Source organism: Parus major, chromosome Z (assembly GCF_001522545.3).
Source record: "Parus major isolate Abel chromosome Z, Parus_major1.1, whole genome shotgun sequence".
Lineage (NCBI taxonomy): Eukaryota > Metazoa > Chordata > Aves > Passeriformes > Paridae > Parus > Parus major.
Window position 1 is genome coordinate 30,169,746 of NC_031799.1, and position 17,588 is coordinate 30,187,333.

At 38.4% G+C, this 17,588-nt stretch overlaps 1 protein-coding gene across 20 annotated transcripts in view; it reads right to left on the minus strand.

The window, feature by feature from the left end:
• Positions 1–14,995: 14,995 nt before the first annotated feature.
• MPDZ (multiple PDZ domain crumbs cell polarity complex component) overlaps positions 14,996–17,588 on the minus strand; it is a 104,071-nt gene continuing 101,478 nt past the window's right edge. For all 20 annotated transcript variants that reach the window (XM_015653154.3, XM_015653155.2, XM_015653160.2 and 17 more), the window contains one exon: positions 14,996–17,232. In XM_015653154.3, the coding sequence (XP_015508640.1) occupies positions 17,086–17,232 (147 nt within the window). In that variant the 3' untranslated portion in view covers positions 14,996–17,085. The remainder of the gene's footprint in view (positions 17,233–17,588) is intronic.

Consider the following 17,588-nt stretch of genomic DNA (forward strand, 5'->3'; position numbering starts at 1 on the left):
CTACACTACCCCTTTTCATGCATTTTGGGTTCTTTCTTATAAAAAAACCTCAAAAGAAACTTAAATAAGCCAAGGGAAGAGAATCAAATACCTGCTACAGTGTCAATCACCTGCTACAGCTAAGATTTAAGAGAAATGAACACCAAAAGGCATACCCATTTAAATGTAAATGTGTAAATAGAGTTCGGTAAAGCTAAAAGTGATTCCATGAATTGCAGATACATTTCCAGAATCACAGGATTTTATTTAAACATCTTATTACCCTTGAAATTACTGGGAAATCAGACTGTAAAATTTATTAAATAAATGTTCTCTTTTTAAATAAATGTATACTGGGGAAGTAGCCTGGGCATCAATAACAACCTAAACCCAGTGTCGCACTGACAATGTGCCCACCACTCAGTATGACATACCCACCACTCCCAGGTATGGCCTGCTCTCTTTTGGCTAGTGGTGTGTATGCTGTTTTACAATTAACTAAGATTTGCATAGGCATAGGTGCAAATCCTGCACACCAAAACCACCAGATCTAGTGCACATGCCCCTGAAATCAGAGGCATGATTCCTTTTTCTACCAGCATTGCTGCTCTGAAATGTAGCTAGAAGCAGATAAATTCATTCACATCATTCAGGACTATTTCTGCCTTTAGAAAGAATAGGAAGCACCTATAGTTTCCTTCTCACAGGACTTTCGGTTTTTTAAGTGGAAGGAATAACAAAACGTTCTTGGACAAAGCAAACACAGAAAATTAACTGTATTTAGTTGAATCTATTCTTCCACCACCATGGAGATATTTCAGATAAAATACCTAAAATGAGACTAAACAGTTGTGTTTAATTAGCTTAGCTCTACCTGTATATTTTTATAACTGTTTTGCCACAGGCAAGTGTACTTCTCCGTGATTCAGAGGAAAGCAACTTCTTTAGTTCAAAGTACTGAAAACTTCACCTGAGAAAAGGAGAACAGACTCAGAACAAAAAGTTATACACCATTTTATAACAGTGAGAGACAGAGAAAATCCTTTTGTGACCTCCTTTACAAAAGCATAGTGCAGTAGCTAAGCATTAAATAACAGCTCAATAGGTTTTCATCAATGCAGAAAAATAATTATCTGGGAAAAGTTATATAACCTCCAACAAACTAGGTCAAAGATCAAGATATTTTTACCCATGGTCTGTAAGCTTTCCTCTTGCATGAAGTAACTTCTTGGATAGAAAAAACTCATCATCTTCACAGGGCTGGACACAAATGACCTATTATTTTAGCACCAATTAATTTTACTTCATGTTGAGCCTATTAGGGAAATTAATTATACAGTCCCACTGGTTATTTTACTTCTCTGTTCCAGGCATATCCACGAATCCATACTGTATCCATACTGTTGACCAACCAAACTGCATCTTTCTTTATTTCAGAAGTAAATTTAAAGTTGTTACTTTTTGCTCTTTACTAGAAACAAAAAGTTATGTGCCTTCCCCAGCTTGTTTCACTGACTTGACTTTTCTCTTTTTCCTGGCATGTGTAACTATTGCCCTTGCAGCAGAAGAGATCCCAGAGTACAGTTTATCTACGCCGCTGGTTAAGGCACAGTTACCAGCCAAAATTCTGATATGAATAAAGGGCTGAACCCCATGTCCTTGCATTAGGAGCTGAGGGTTTCAATTATTAACCCATCACAGATACTGCATGAAATAGGTCATTAGTCTTCTCAGCAACCCCAACTTAGTCACCATCACATGGCAATTGTAAATGCACCTTAGCTGAGGACTGCTGCTTAGCTATGTTTTCTGGGCTGGTATGGGAACTATTCTGGCACAACTTCCTATTTCTGTGTAGTGCCTCAGATAAAGAAGTTTTATTTTCCTTTTGCTGAGGGTTCTGCCATTTCTGACACTAAGCAATAGACTGCCCTGGTGAAACACCTTCCTCCTTAAAACCAGAGTGTTGCCATCAGTTTCAGTGTGGCCAGTGTTTATTCTGCTGTGCCTGGGACTTCCCATCCAAGCATGTGCAGAGTAACAGGTGGTGCTGCAGATTGTGGAGCTGAAGGGCTGAGAACAGGCAGCATTTCTCAGTCCTTCATAAGGCCATGTTTGGGGGCAGCTCTGCAGGCTATACAGGTAAACCCAGTTTAAGCCTAGGACTGTGAGCCAACAGGAAGAAAAGTTTAGCTGATGCATTTGGGATGATATCCTGGTAGTTGTTTCCTACCACCTCCCTCCCAGCCACTGATTCTGACAAGCTGGAGGTGGGCCTTGGGCTGATAGTTTGACCATACTGATGGAGTAATAAATGATACATTGGCAAATTAACAGAGTTCTCCTCACTGCTCCAATTTGTGTGTTTATATGAAGCATAATACCACAGGATTCAAGCTTGAGAACAGCTATAATGAAACTTTTAGCCTACAAAGGTGATCCATTTTCTATACCATCTCCATCAAAACCAAACCCTATCTCAGTTTGTCATCAGCTGACCAAAAGTCTTTGAGAATCCCAGAAATAAGCATTGATTTTAAAACCACGCTTCAGGTTTCCTCAAACATTTTAACATTTCTCTTGTGATAGTTGTTTCAAGACCAAATACAAGTTCCCTGGTCAACTCTGTATCAGATCCAGTATCTTGTTACAAAATTCTACATTTTCCCACTTGAACACCGTTACTGATTAACTTCGGTGCTCTCCAGCCCTAGTTGTTATTAATTCTCAATTAACTTGCTATTAAGGATGGAAAGCTGCTTCCACTGAGCCTCTTACAATAGCCTAAATGATTTAAATCCATTAAAAATTGTTATATCTTCATAATTACCATTTATGAATTAAGCAGTGCAATTAGGCAGCAATATAAATGGTCTCACACTCTACAGGTGCAAGTCCAAAGAAATTTCCAGTCCTTTGCATAGAACATCATATGGTTTGTCACTAAGGCAGCTGTGAGCTGGTAACTCCCCTGCTAAGTGCTCCAGTGGTGCTGCTGGTAAACAGCTGCATGTCAGCCACTTTCCTCACTATGCTGGGAAGGAATATCTCCCTGGATCATAAGTATTACTCTGAGGAAAAGGTCCAAGACTCTGGATACTGGAAAGGCTGAGGTTCATAGCCTTAACTGAATGAAGGCTGAGGTGCTCTGTAAAACCTAAGAAAGCAATTCAGTTAACTAGTGTGGGTGGCTAATTAGTCTGAGAACTGTCTGTACAGTCTACTTGTGGGTATTTGACTTTATTCTGTAAAGAGACATTTGGTAACCTCAGTGGATGTTCAGACAACAAAATATTTGGAATTCTGCATGCCAGGGCTCTCCTAAGTTAAGAAAGTGCTACTTTGAAAAAAATCCTTGCCATAGAAGCTTTTATATATATATATGTACGTACATACATACATATATGTCTCCCAGATACCTCTCAGGGGAAGACTACTTTGTGATAGTCTATACAGCTAAACATTTTGCACCTTCTCTGTTCCCTTTGACTGAGCTGATTTTATATTTATTCTCTGGTAGTTACTGCCACATGGAGAGGATCTGCTTCTACTGACATCTTTCTGCACATCAACTACAAGAAGTGGTTAGGTGGCAGGTGCTCCCTTGTCCATGACAAGTGTTTTGGTGTTGCTCTAGTATATGAGAGGACAAGAGGAGTGGGCTCTGAGGATTAAGATCATCTGTAACCAAGTTGAGATTTCTTTTTGACTTACAGTGAACTGGTCATTTCCAGAATTCCAAGCAGTCTTTGTGTGGAGTTCTTCCAAGTCCAAAGCCTCTGGTCTCAAGTCCTCTCTGAACAAGCTGCCCTGGGCTGTTATGTGACAACCCAAAGTATATGCATCTCCTCATCTTTCCAAGGTGTGCCAGATCCAGCCCCACAGATTCCAGAACTTGCTGGAATTTGACCTGCAATTGCTCTGCTGCACCAAGCAATATGGAGCACCATAGAAGGGGATGCCTGCTGACAACAAAAGTGCACCAGCTTTTGGGGCCAGGCCTGTCCTGTTTCTCCAGTCCAAGCTGTAATTCCCTTCAAATAAAAACAGGTGTCACACATTTTCCCTGGCACACAGAGGCTATTATCTTGTCCATTTCATTCCTTAAAGCAAAAAAGTATCTATAATACAGATTCTAGGGTTTCAATTATAATTTTTGACATTTCATAGTGCATCAAAATGCCACATTTGTAAGCAGTAAACAATAATTACATATCAAGGCAAGACAGAGAATAGCTCTAATAATGTGCAAACATGTACCCATGGCAATGAAAAGGAATTTTTACCTTTAATTGGTCAAATTGTGCAGCTGGAATATCATCACAACTACACTTTGGCTGAAAAATACACATTTGGATGAAAAATGGGCACTTTCTCTGGCCCCTTGAGGGCCAGGGAGCTCTGATGACACCACTGGACTGATCATCCCTTAAAGCATTTGGACTGCTCAACAATTATTTTTCCATAACAGTAGTTTCAGGGTGTATTTACACTACAACTGCTGGAAACTTTCACTGAACAGATGATAAGGGGTGAGTTACTTTCAGCCGATTTGGCTACAAGGAAAATTTATGTTTTGCAAATTTAATTCAGATCTGCCTTCTTGACTTGATCACTAACACAAAGCCAGCTGCTTACTACAGTTGTCTTAATTCCAGTTGCATGTTTTGTCTGCTCAAGCAGTAATTATAGGTCTTTGGAAAAGCAAGGAAGGAAACAATGATTACATGGATAGAGAGAGAAAATGTTCCAGCTGAAATTCAGATTTATTTTCCCACGTCACCTAACTTAGGAGCCTATCAATAAAGTATACAAGACATAACTGCTTCTGTCTAGAGCTGTGCTTAGCTTTAAAAATTACACATCTCCTGGACTGTCCGCTGCTTACTTTCAGGTCACTGCATCTCTCCTCTGAACACAACATAGTCCAAAAGCAGGTTTTTGGGGGTAGCTACACTTTGAAAAAGACTTTTGGTTACTTTTGGTGGTGTGCCTGTTTAATCTTTGACTTCAGGAATTAAAATACAGCAGTCTGAACCTCTGGTGTAGACATGTAAAAGACAGTCTACTGTTTAATGAAAACCAAATGGAAATGGTTTAGCAGATGTCCAGCGATGGAGCACAATTTTCCCAAGCTACTTGTTGTTTGCAGAAACACCTTGGCAGGAGTGTTCTCACCCTTTCTTGAGCTGGCCCTTACTCAGATGCACTGTAAGCACCAGAGCAGGGTCTGCAGAGCACCAGAAAGGCAAAGCTTGCCTGCACCGCTCCTGAGACAGGATAGCAGAGAGATGTGTGGCTTCTAAGGTTTTCAGTCAGACACCTTTGGTTATGCTTGCTTTTGGGATTGTCAGGAACCACACATAGCACTGCTCATGTCTTGCACACACCATCTCTCTTGCACACACGTTCCCTCCGCTCTTTTGGGAAAAACATGCATTGTTGTCACAAATTCTGTCTTTTCCAGCTTCCAACTCTCCCTGCCAAGCACATTTTTTTAAAATTAAATGCTTGGCAGTGTTTACAAGCAAACAATTACCCACACAAATTTCGTGCAAGCAAGTGTAAGACCACAGCAACAGAGGAGAGGAAGTCGGGTTTAATCATTAAAATGTGTCAAGTGAAGGTTCAGCAATTGTTTTTGTTCAACAAACCATGCTGTTTATTGTGTGGTTAGCTTTTCTGGGCCAAGCTTTAATCAAATGCACAGCTTTTGTGACAAAATGGAGGACTATTTCCCTATCTCCCTCCCTCCTGCTCCAATCTTTTCTCACAGGTGAGTCCTGAATGACCCACCATTTTGAGACTTCACTGCATTGCAGCTAACACTGTGTTGAGGACCAAATACAGTTAACAAGGAGGTTTTGTGTCTTTCCAAAGACAGCAGCAAACAAATTAAGGAAATTAAGTTTGGCCCTCCAACTCTTGAGACTGTTTTGTACTCTGTCGTTTCAGATGTTTCTGCATGTACCCTTCTCACCTGGCCATTGCAATCTGCTTAACTTTTAGCTACAGCAGTGCTCCTGGGATTTCAATTATGACTTAATTCCCATGCAAAAAGTAACACAAGGAAAAATTTCCCCATGGTAATTTGAGAAGCAGTCCTGCATCTAAATGAAGTCATACCCAATGCTAATGAGAGATCATTTGAAACCAAAGGGTAACCAAATGCCTCAGGCCATTTTATCATCTGAGGTACACAAGAGTAAATATGAAAGGCCTCTGATGTAGATTAATAGGCATCACAGGTATGTAAATGATGTCTCAATTTGGCATGCTATAACTTACTTGCTCTTAGATCTTAAAATACCCTAAAGAGTGACTTTATAACACAAGAAAACTGTTCTTAATTCTCTACAAAAACTCCATGTAATTTTAAAATGAAGTTAATTAGAAAAGAAACCTTTCATAAATAAAATAAATACTTTAAACTATATATTAAAGATCAGAGATAACTCGGGGAAAAAATCTTACTTCAGATTCCACTACAGATTAGAAATACTATCAGAAAAACCCCCAATAAACTAAAGCATCAGTTTGTGTTCTCATTTTTCCTACCCTGCACTAATGCCATCCTACATCTCCAGGAGTCATAGCCTGGTTTACCAAGTCATGTGTGCCTTCACTTACCAATTCCTTGTGGTAACTCCAGTTCCTTCAAAAAGAATGGCAACCAAGAACCCATACTTTCAAAAATAACTGGCTAAAATTTCCAATTAAATTCTACCATCTCTAATATGCTAAATGCAGGTTATCTCATGCTCATGTGTTTCGTGCCTTTGCCTTTACTTGGGGAATTTTCCTTGCTCAGGCCACACACAGGCTTCTGGGCACAGCCTCTAAACTAATAGTAAAAATGGTGTTTTTAAGCAGGTCTCCAAAACAAGGACTCTCCCCCAAAAAAGAGCTACATAACATAACTCATAATCTGCAAGGCATCATCCCCACATCCCACATGGGGAAAACAAGACTGGGCAATAAGCAGGCTGCTGCAGATAGGCTTCTGAGATTGTACCTTACCTTACCTAGAAGCTCCTTATACACGCATGCATGGATGGATTCACACTGAGGTTTTACATGTCTCTTGGCCTTTTCACTTTATGGCCATAAATTAATGGGTGTGAAAACAATGCCAATATGTGCCACTTTAAGAGCAACCTTTTATGTAACCCAGATTAAAATTTAACTGGCCTGTTTCACTATTCAGTATGTGTAGCCTTTTCAATGGGATCCGATAAAGATCAGTTTTGCTGGAACTTGTTTTCACAGCACTTACAAAAACAGCTTCCCTGCCACTGGCACTTGGAGCAAAACAAGCTGCAAAATCTGCTTCATTTGAGAATGAAGTAACACGCTTATGGTTCTACATGTGCAATAATATAAGGCCAGAAAGAGGCTGGAAGGGTTTCTAGTACAGTGTCAGTTGCCAATCTTGCTTTAGCTGCACTGTAACTCTAGCTCACCTCCAAGACCTGTAGAGAACCGCTTCACTGGCCTGGCAACTGCAAATAGTTGTCAACTGCTAAAGGATGCCTGAAGCAGCCTGAAAGTGTGTCTGAAAACCTTACTCAGCTCCATGCTCAAATTATGGTGTCTTATCACTAAGGAAGCTCAGCCCTCCAAGCTGCAGTTGAGGGGCTGGCGTGGGAGGAAGCAGGAGAGCTGCAAAATCTTCATTTAAATTGTGGAGAAACAGATGATCAACCTTCAGTTCCGTGAAATCTCTTATCTTGTTTGAACATGTGCCTCTCACATACTGTCGGGAAAAGGTGAATTTATAGAAACTGGTAGGTAATGATATTCTGGGTGTACTGTAAAGTGCAAGCAAGCCTCAAAGACAGCCCATGCATCTCCTGATAACAGGCTGTCATTTCTGCAAGGAACAGTTCACTGGCTGAGTGAGTTCACACAGCCCAGTCCACTGGGAACTCCTGCGAGCTCCTATCAATGACAGCCAAGACTGAGGTCTTTGAAGTCCCCTTACCTAAGAGGAAGCATGCCTGTCGCAAATAAGACCCAGTACAGTTGCATAGTTTGGTGTCAGTCTGTTTAACTTGAGAAGCAAGCCTCATGAGCCAGATGCCCTGAGCTGATTGTGAATCTCTCCTTCAAGACAAGCATTTAGGACACATTACCCTAGAAGTTCAAGACCATCAAACTTCAGATTTTAGATCCTTGTGAAAAACTCTTAAGACTATCAAAGGAAGATTGGCATTAGGTATAAAACTCCTGTTAATAAGTAACAGAAAATTTATTATTATATATTATATATATAATATATATATTATATATATAATTATATATTATTACTTTGAAATTACTTTAAAACTGGATTGAAGAATGCAGTCTTCAGAAGATACACCAAGTTCTTACCTTGCACAGCACCCACAGCACCATGCATACCTGTCTATACTGCTCAAGACTGCCACAAAAAATTGCTTATGTATGTGCAAAACAAAATTACTTATGTGCATGAAGTACACGGTTTGCAAGAGGACTGCAAAACCTATGAAAAAGCACTGTGCATGCAGGCAGAAACCCATGTTTTTCTCCTAAAACCTTTATGCTTTTCCTAACCCTTTAGAAAAAAATTCATATGGGGCTTCTTGAAAGGCTATCAGTAAGCAAGCAGAAGCAGTGCCCTTATTGCTTTCATAGCAGAGGATAGAAAGATGAGTCCCTGGCTTCTCATAGAGGCAATCAGTAAAGATTTCTTCAAAATCTTAAACTACACTTCAAAAAATAAAAATGACAGATAATTTTGTAAGGGATAATCTTACAGACAGTGGCAAACCTTTTATTCTGCAAAAAAGTTAAGGATTTTTTTGAGGCATTTTGGAAAGCACAATACCCTATAGATACTTTAGATGTGTGTTTTCATTTTAAAGCATTCACTTTGTAATGGACAGTATTAAACATTTTTTATTTAATGCACATTTTGTTGAAACTTGTGGTTTTCAATAAAGTTCAAAAGCATTAAAACAAGGGTCAGAATAGGGTAACTGTTCAAGCTACTGCTATGTGGTTTTCTGCTTGGAAATACATCAGTGTAGACATTTTAAATACACCAGAAGTTAAAATAACATTCTCCTGACTGAATAATTTCCATTAGGTTGCTGATATGAGCTGAACACCAACAAGAGGCTTGCAGTGGTTGTTTGCTTTGGAGCGCTTGTGTTCGTTTAAATCACTGCAACCCCTGCTGTTTTGAGATTTACCTTGATTCTCTAGTGCTATCTAGTGGCTATTACTGAAAATTATTAATGTGTACAAATGTAGCTAAACAAAAGTCAGCTTCTATCAACTGATCTAGGTCTCTCTTTCAGGGATAGTCTGACTTCAAGGTGTGCATGTTGGGCTGTGTAGTAGAGCCAAATAGCCTCTCCCACAAAGCTTCAGCACCCAGAACTCCCAGGCTAAGTGCACGAGCTGAAACCAGCAGCTGAGTGCACAGACACTTCATTGATTTTTTTAAATACAAGAGAAACACTCAGGGATGCATCTCCACGCCCATTTGTGCTTAAATAGGTGAGCACTTCTCCTGTTCTGCTACCTGTTAATTTAGCTTACCCCTCTCCTGTTAATTCAATTCACTTTTAAACTGGAAGTTTATACCACAGCAGTTGCAGCCATCCTTCAAAACAGAGAAAAGCACACGGGCTGCCAGGTGTCAGTAAATACCTTTGTCTCCTTGTTGTTGGCTGCCCAGCATCTCTGCTTGCTTCACCTCCTCCTTTAGATTGACAATTAGAAGGAAACTCAATTCAGGTTGCCACTTTTGGCTTGATCAGAGATTTCTTAGCTTGGCCAACAGAATCAAGGTTTATAGTCAAGTGTGAGTCAAAAATATATGTACATGAGTTCAAACTATCAGTAAAGTAAAACTAAGTATAATTCGTGTATATAAAAGGAACAATCCTGTGAATGTGAGGTCTTTTACATGGGCCTAAATAAAGGGCTTCTATCAGTGAGGAACTCTAAAGTGTATTCATACTTCATGAGGTGATCCTAGCCCCAGAAACACAACACCAATATCCCAGACCCAAACATTTCTCAGCTTCAAACAGGACCATTGTCCTGAAAGCGGAGCCTGGAATGTGTTCCATTGTTAAACTTACCAGACTAATAGAAAAGATGTACATTCACATTAGAAAAAGGTTCATTGGGGATCACAAAGAAAAAACAGATAATGTCTCTGCTGCAGTTTTTCCTGACATTAAAACAGATCAAATATTTATTCTCTTTTTAAAAATCCTTTGAGAACCTGTACATATCAAAAAGGATTAGAGTCCCTATTTTTATTTCTTCTGCAAGAAAAAACCCCAGACCTGGCAGGAAATATCTGCAGGCCAATAGTTAGCACTTACACAGTACCATTGCCTGATCTACACATGCACATGTGCATGAGCACACACAGAGCCTTTGACAAAATCCCCTCACACATAATTCCTCCCTCCCCCAGCCCAATGCACACACTCCAACCAAAAGAAATGGGAGCAGAAGTGCAGACAAGAATGGTTTGGCCACTGGCAAAATAGGTAGCTTTGAAGAGACTCTAACTTAGGAGTGGGAAGAAGAGAACATATTACAGCATACAACTGTTAACAACTGTTACATATTACAGCAAACAAACTGTTAATGAGCTATTAATGCTAATATTCCATAAATCTGCACTTAAAGCAAAAGTCCAGTTGTATTCCTCTTCTTCCTGTTCTAGCAAGCACAATAGAAAAAAAGCCTTCTTCCAGAGGGAGACTATAAACACAGAATTATGATGTTCAGCTTCCATTTGAAACAAATGAAAGCCCAGTTGTTCCTAGGAAGATAAGGCATAGATTGAAGCGTGAATACTCAGACACAGTAAGAAAATCAGCTCAGACCAGAAAGTTCCCACCTTGTCCCAAGCAATTCTCCTTCCTGCCCAGATTTCTCCTTATTGCAAAGGTTTTGTTAATTTAACAAAAAGGCAGTCACTGCTGTCATTCTGTGTTGTGAAAGAGGCTGTAAAAGCCTCACCAAGAAAGAGTGTCCATAAACATTTTTGTGAAATAATCAACTTACATATTTAGTTACAACAACTTCTAGGTCTACATTAACAATAAATCTGAGTGCAGTACTTCTTATGTATATGCTTAAAAAGGGAGGTACCTGAGATAGAACTGGATAAAAGCAAAACAAATTCAGGTCTTCTACATGATCTTTAAATTTAAGCCAAGATGCTCAAGGATGGATCTTTTTAAAACCCCCACAGTCAACCAGCCACCCAAGCCCTGATTTCTAGGACTGCAAGTGAAATTTGTGGTATGCACCAGTATGCAGGACTGAAAAGTGCTGGTATGCCTCAGTCCTGCCAAGGAGTGTCTCTGGAGCCTGCTGCACCCACAGCTGAGTTGCTAACCACCACATCTGTCAGAGAACAGCCAACTTGAGCTTGTCTGCCTGAGGCTTAAAACTTGTAGCTTCTTATACAGACAGAAGCCTACAGTTATTCTTTCAAAACACTGCTGGATCTCAGTTTTCAATTGAAGCATGACTTCCAAAGAGAAATGGTGGAGCCTAGAACTTCTCTTACACTAACTTTTCCAGGACATGGCAATTCAAGTAGTGTACCATCCAGGTGCACGTAAAAAGAAGCTGCAGATGCAGGGGGTATTGTCTGATGTTTAAGATCACCATACAACAACACTGATTTACTACACTAAATGTGTCATTTGTGCTACTTAATTCCCCAACCACCAAAATTGTAGTCTCCAGCCCAGACACTAGGTCTGGAGTTGCTTGGATCCCCCAAGAGAATTCTAACATTAACATTTTCTTGCACTACCTATACGTGTATATATTCATCAAACCCAAGAAAAATTATGTATTTGAAACATTAATTTTTTTTTATTTTATTTTAAATTTCAAGAGCATAAGACTAACACCTTACTAGAACTTCAGAGGAGCTCTACATTTGGAAAAAAATAAATTCTGGCAAAAAGAGTTAGTGTGAACTTATGGAAAAAAATAGAATATTAGCACTTTTACCCATCTTCTGGTCTTGGTGACAGTAAAAAAGCTTAATGCTATTCCCATAAGACAAGTTTTTACTACCACCTATTCTCAGTGGTTTCTGTCACAAATAGGAATTCCAGTGAACATCTGCTGCTTTAACAATTAGGATTGTATTAAGCTCTATCTAAAACTCATTTGCATTATTGATCTTTCTGCTTCCAGTAGACATATTCACATTTAACAATGAGGAATTAATATATATATATTTTTCAGTCAAAATGAACTATATATGTTTTTGACAGCTTGCTATAAATATTCCCCCAAAAAGAGAGTACAACTTGCTACCTACTACCTACCCAAGGTGCTGCTCCCTCTGCTTTTTTTAAAATTTCCAGTAATGTGAAACCTTAAAGGGTTGGACACAGTGGCTTTGGCATCCCTGTGATGACAAAGTACTTGAAAGTTACAGCCTGAAAATACCATTCAGGTGCCCCAGCCTAAGTGCTCGTGTGAGGTGCCCAAACAACAAACTTCTTTAACTGGTGTGCAGTAGTAGAAATCTGATAACACATCATTTAAATGTACCCCATGCCCTCAGTTCTCTGAGATAATGCCTTCTGTGTCTGTGGACAGTGAGGAGCACAAACAAAATGCTATGAAAGCACACCAAAGTGATGCTCTGTTGTTGAACAGTGCTGCACAGAACTCAGGCAGCTGACATCCCACAGAAATACTCAAGAATATTCACTTTCTTTTAGGTATAGTGTCTACCTTGGTCAGACAAAGCATACTTTTAATTAAACTGAATTCACTTAATAAAGTGCAATGTTAACTAATAAAACACCAAAGGCTGAAATACTAGAAAATACTAATACATGTTAACAAATGCAAAGCCTCCCCTCTTAGACAAAAAAGCTTTCTCTTGTCTGCCTATGGACCAACTGGGCATATAATTGCAAGAACTTAAAAAATCCAATTGCAAGCACTTAAAAAAATTTGGCAGTCATAAAAACAGGTAAGTTGTTTTTCAACATGATTCAAACACTCCTCTGATGTGATAAAAAAAGTTAGGTATTTAAGCTGCCTATATGAAGATCAAAAACAATGGGTCAAATAGAAAGTAGTCTGAAGAGAAATAGTAAGTGAAAACCTGCTTTGGCTTGCTTCCACAAACCAACTTGCTGCTGCAACTAAAAAAAAAAATCTCCAGCTGAAAACTAATAACTTAGTTTGGAAAAATCTGTTATTTTCAGCTCAGGTATATGCAACTTTAATAATTATTATATTTTCAGAATTTAATTTCCTTTCTACTGAAATAAGAGAAGCAGCATCTACAATTTTTCTATCCATTTCAAACAATCATTTTCACTGGGAGTAGAAAGCTTAGGAAGATATTATGAAAGGAGAATAAGAACATAGGAACCTCAATCTACTTGGGCATCATTTTCCATTAGGTGTATTCTTCTCAAGTGTTTGAATTGGATCATCTTACCTGTCATTGTTACCACTTCCATATACAGGTAGCCAAACTTCACAAGTTAATGCATCACACTGGCTATGGACTAAAATACATTATATTAAAGATCCACATGTGTGTTAAGGAACATGCATGATGACCAGTTACAAAAGAAAAATCCACACTGCAGGTGTTGAATATGCTAAAGGACAATACTGTATACTATTAAAAATATTTACAGTTTTAGTAACATTTGTAAAGAAAGTGAAACATTTATTCTTAGTAGCTTCAATTGGATAATTAAAATAGAAGTGCCCTTTACACAGGAATATTTTACATGCTTCAAACTATTTGTTTTTAAAAAGCAAGAAAAAGTGTGTGTAGAGAACTAATAAATGCCCCTTCCCAATGTCACTCCCATTTTGAGGTAAGGCTTTATTTGCAAAACACTATTAAAAGTACTAAGTACTTCTGCATGAAGTTTCTGTCAGTAAAAAAAAAAAAAATCTTCTCAACACTTAACAACAAAGATGACACTTTTTTCTTCATCTTGGTCTATAGAATATACAATTTCTATTTTTATTTTTCTTCTAAAAAGAGATTGAATAGAGTGAAGGAAAGGAGATCAGCAATAGCTATTAAATTCCAATCCTTCTCTCAGCTGAGAATTAACAATACTACTGCTACAATAAAGCTAACCCAGAAATAAATCTAACAGAGGAATGACCAGAAAAGCAGCCATGCCAACGATACTTGCTCACTGTCAAGAAATAAAATATGTGTATTCCTATGAATCAGCTGTCCTTTGTCCAGAGCCATGCTTTCAAAAAGTGACAGTCCCTTTCATTAATACCACTCTAAAATTAAAGACCCTGTCGTTAATACCACTCTGATTAGTCCTCAGCAATGAATAGCTGAGAGTTAATCAAAGTTAAAAGAAAAGTTAAAAGAAAGGGCTGGATATCTGAACAGACAATGGGATGGAGCCCTTAAGATGCCAGGCCCTTCTGAACAATATACACTGAGAAAATGTAACCAAAAATCATAAAACTTGGTAGAACTGGGCCACAGTGCCCAGCACCTTACAGGACCAACCCCAGTGACTGGAAAGTTGCGTTGAATACAAAATGATAAAGAAAATCAAACATCATAGGCTTATTTATTTATTACTACATGGTCCAGTGCATGGCAGCCACTAGGCAGTGGTCATACAACAGTTTCCTGGCACGGAGCTTGGAGGTGAGCCTGTTATCTGAGTCAAAGCTCTATGGCCCACAGTTTTGGCCCTCATGGCACATCCCATGCCTGAAGGAATGCTTTTAAAAATTATTTATGCTCTCTGCTACAAAAAAGCAAGACAGCTTCACAGTTCCATGAATTTGCTAAGAGTTTACAAGTGAAGATAAAATCTTAAAATAATAAATTTTAAGCAGATGCTTTAAGGTTCACATCAACAACAATGCCTTTTTTTTTTTTTAAACTATTAAACTGTTTTGAATTAATCTTTTGCAACAAATGAATAATGCAAGCATGCCATTATAAAGCAACCAGTAACACACCCAGAACTTGATAATGACAGTTTGGAATTTATTAATTTAAATCCCCCATTGTAACACAAGAGCAGTAACAAAATAGCTGTACACTATTTCTGTTACAAATATAGATACTATTCAAAGTGACTTTACATACTCTAATGTAGGCATTTCTCACTCTATGCAAGGAATGAGTACTAAAGCAATTCAGTAACAGCAGCATCCAGTAATGGTACCAACTAGTTTACTGCATCTTAGCCTACCACAGTGTAAATTCTAGAATAGTTACAAAGACAAAGAGAGTGGAGTTTTTTTTGTTAATTCACTTACACATACCTATCAGTTTGTTAATACTATTTGACAGACACTCCTAATACTGCTTTAGTGACCCACTAAAATGAATGCTAGTCTTTTGTATTATCCCCTAATAATGGCCTGACCATTGCCTGCATTTTCAGTTCATACTTCTCTTAAGTGATAGTTGAGATAGTGGCCTTGCTAAAGTTCCATTTCTGCTAATTAACACAAAGCATCCTGCTGTTAAATAGCATACTAGTTTGACTGGTATCTTCCTTTCTCAAAAGATTCAGCTGAATTTTTCTGCAGGAAAATAAATAATGGGAAAAGCATGTTTTATCTACCAGATTCCTAAGAGCATGGCAGGCAAAGGCAGGCAGGTTACAATCAGCTAAGTGTTTCATTGAGTGCAGTTTTTAGATATCTTTAGTGATGAGAAAGTGATGCATTTATTGACCACGCTGCTGATCAAAGAATATCTCCACGGTTGCATTGTACTTACTGGACACTTTTATTGGTGCCTCTAAAATTAATATCCCCAAAATAATAGTTGTAGCTGTCAAAACTCCTCTTCTGCTTATTACTGATGCAAGCCTTCACTGCTGTCTTACTACTCTCCTCCACTGTGAGGCATTTTCAGGTCTTTTCCCATCCTCAACCCATCACTCCAGGTTGTATGCCTCCTTGATTCAAGGAGGACTTTACCTTTGCTCCTAATGATAATGGCAGCAACACAATTAACATCAACTGCCAATATCCAGACATCTGCTTGCAGCTAAGCAGAGCTGCTCTGAGAGGTTTGTTCACAGCTCTGACATCAGCAGCTTGCAGAAATGTCTGCATTGACCTGTACATTGTCTAGCATGTTGGAATAGGACAACCTTTGCCGAGACACTCCATATCAAGAAAGTTGTTTTCACCCACATAGACTATAAAACATCCCTATTTTAAAAGTCTAGTTCTTCTAATGCTGTAATTGCTGGGCATTCTCAACCACCAGGAATAGTTTCCACTACTAATGGATTTTTCAGCCCTAAGCACAAGTTCCACAAAACCCACAAACAAAAAAAAACAAAAACCTAAACCACCATCACCACCACCCCTCCCCTGCTGACAACATAATGAAACCCTCAAACCTAAGCCAAATGAAACACAGTGTTCTTTTTTTTTTTTTTCAGACACACCATGACTTAGTAAATTTAAACACACAAAAAGGCAAGCAAAATAATCCACCCAAGTCACCAACTTAGTTCCTTCTACTTGAGCATTATGAAATAATATGGCCATTGAACAGTTTAGGTTAAAAGAAACCTTAAAAATAATCTAGTTCCAAAGAACCATCTAGCCTACTAACCATCTGCCTACAGATGACATACTTTTCTTCTTATCTCCCAAATCTCTGTTTTAGTAATACTTTCTTTCTTCAATAACTTTATTCCTGTTTTCACACTACTGCTACCCATGTAACCCCTTGCTGACTTGGTAAATTTATCATTTTTCCAACATTATTCAAATATCCAAAGTCTCCTACCAAAACATTTCAGTTTTCTTGTGTGGTTATTAATGAAAACATTATTTTTGTAGTGACTTACTAATAGGAAAAATGTCCATGTGTTTCCATAGTTAACATAACTTCATCCCAGTGGTTTGACAGGAAGAGTACTTCTAATCTATATAAAAATATGGTTAAATGTTACTTTTCTTCAGTGTTGTTAGACATTCCTGTGAAGCTGAAAGAGCAAGAAGACTATAAACATTTCCATTCTCTTTACTATGTGGAAAATAAACAATATTGTCTTATTGACCCTAACCCATCAGGCAGCCAGTTCATGACAATACAGTCAAAGTGACTGTTCCTTTGGTCCTTTTCAGAATAGCAACAGCTTCCTCGTGGGTCACCCCTTCTAAACTCTGTCCATTCACAGCAATGATTTGATCCCCTCTCTTGAGGCGTCCATCTTCTGCTGCTGCACCCTGAAATGATAAAACAAGTAACTGTGGACTCACTAATTTATTTTTCTTACTGATGCAGTTCTGAAAAGTAGACCCCTTGCAACATTTTTGGTTTTCAGGGATACAAACAGAGCCAATTATTGTGAAGACTGCTAATTCTGCAGCATGACCTGCCTGGACTAAGTTCCACATCTAGAAATTTGATCTACATGATTGTTTGGTTCCTTTAACCCTGTTTTTCCAGGTAGTATAAGATTTAAACCGTACTATTATATATATTATATATTATCAAGACCTGGAGAACTTTTCACCATGTGGTTTATACTTTGATTTACCATAAAAATTTGGCATTCATGATTCTAGTTTTCTTTGACTCT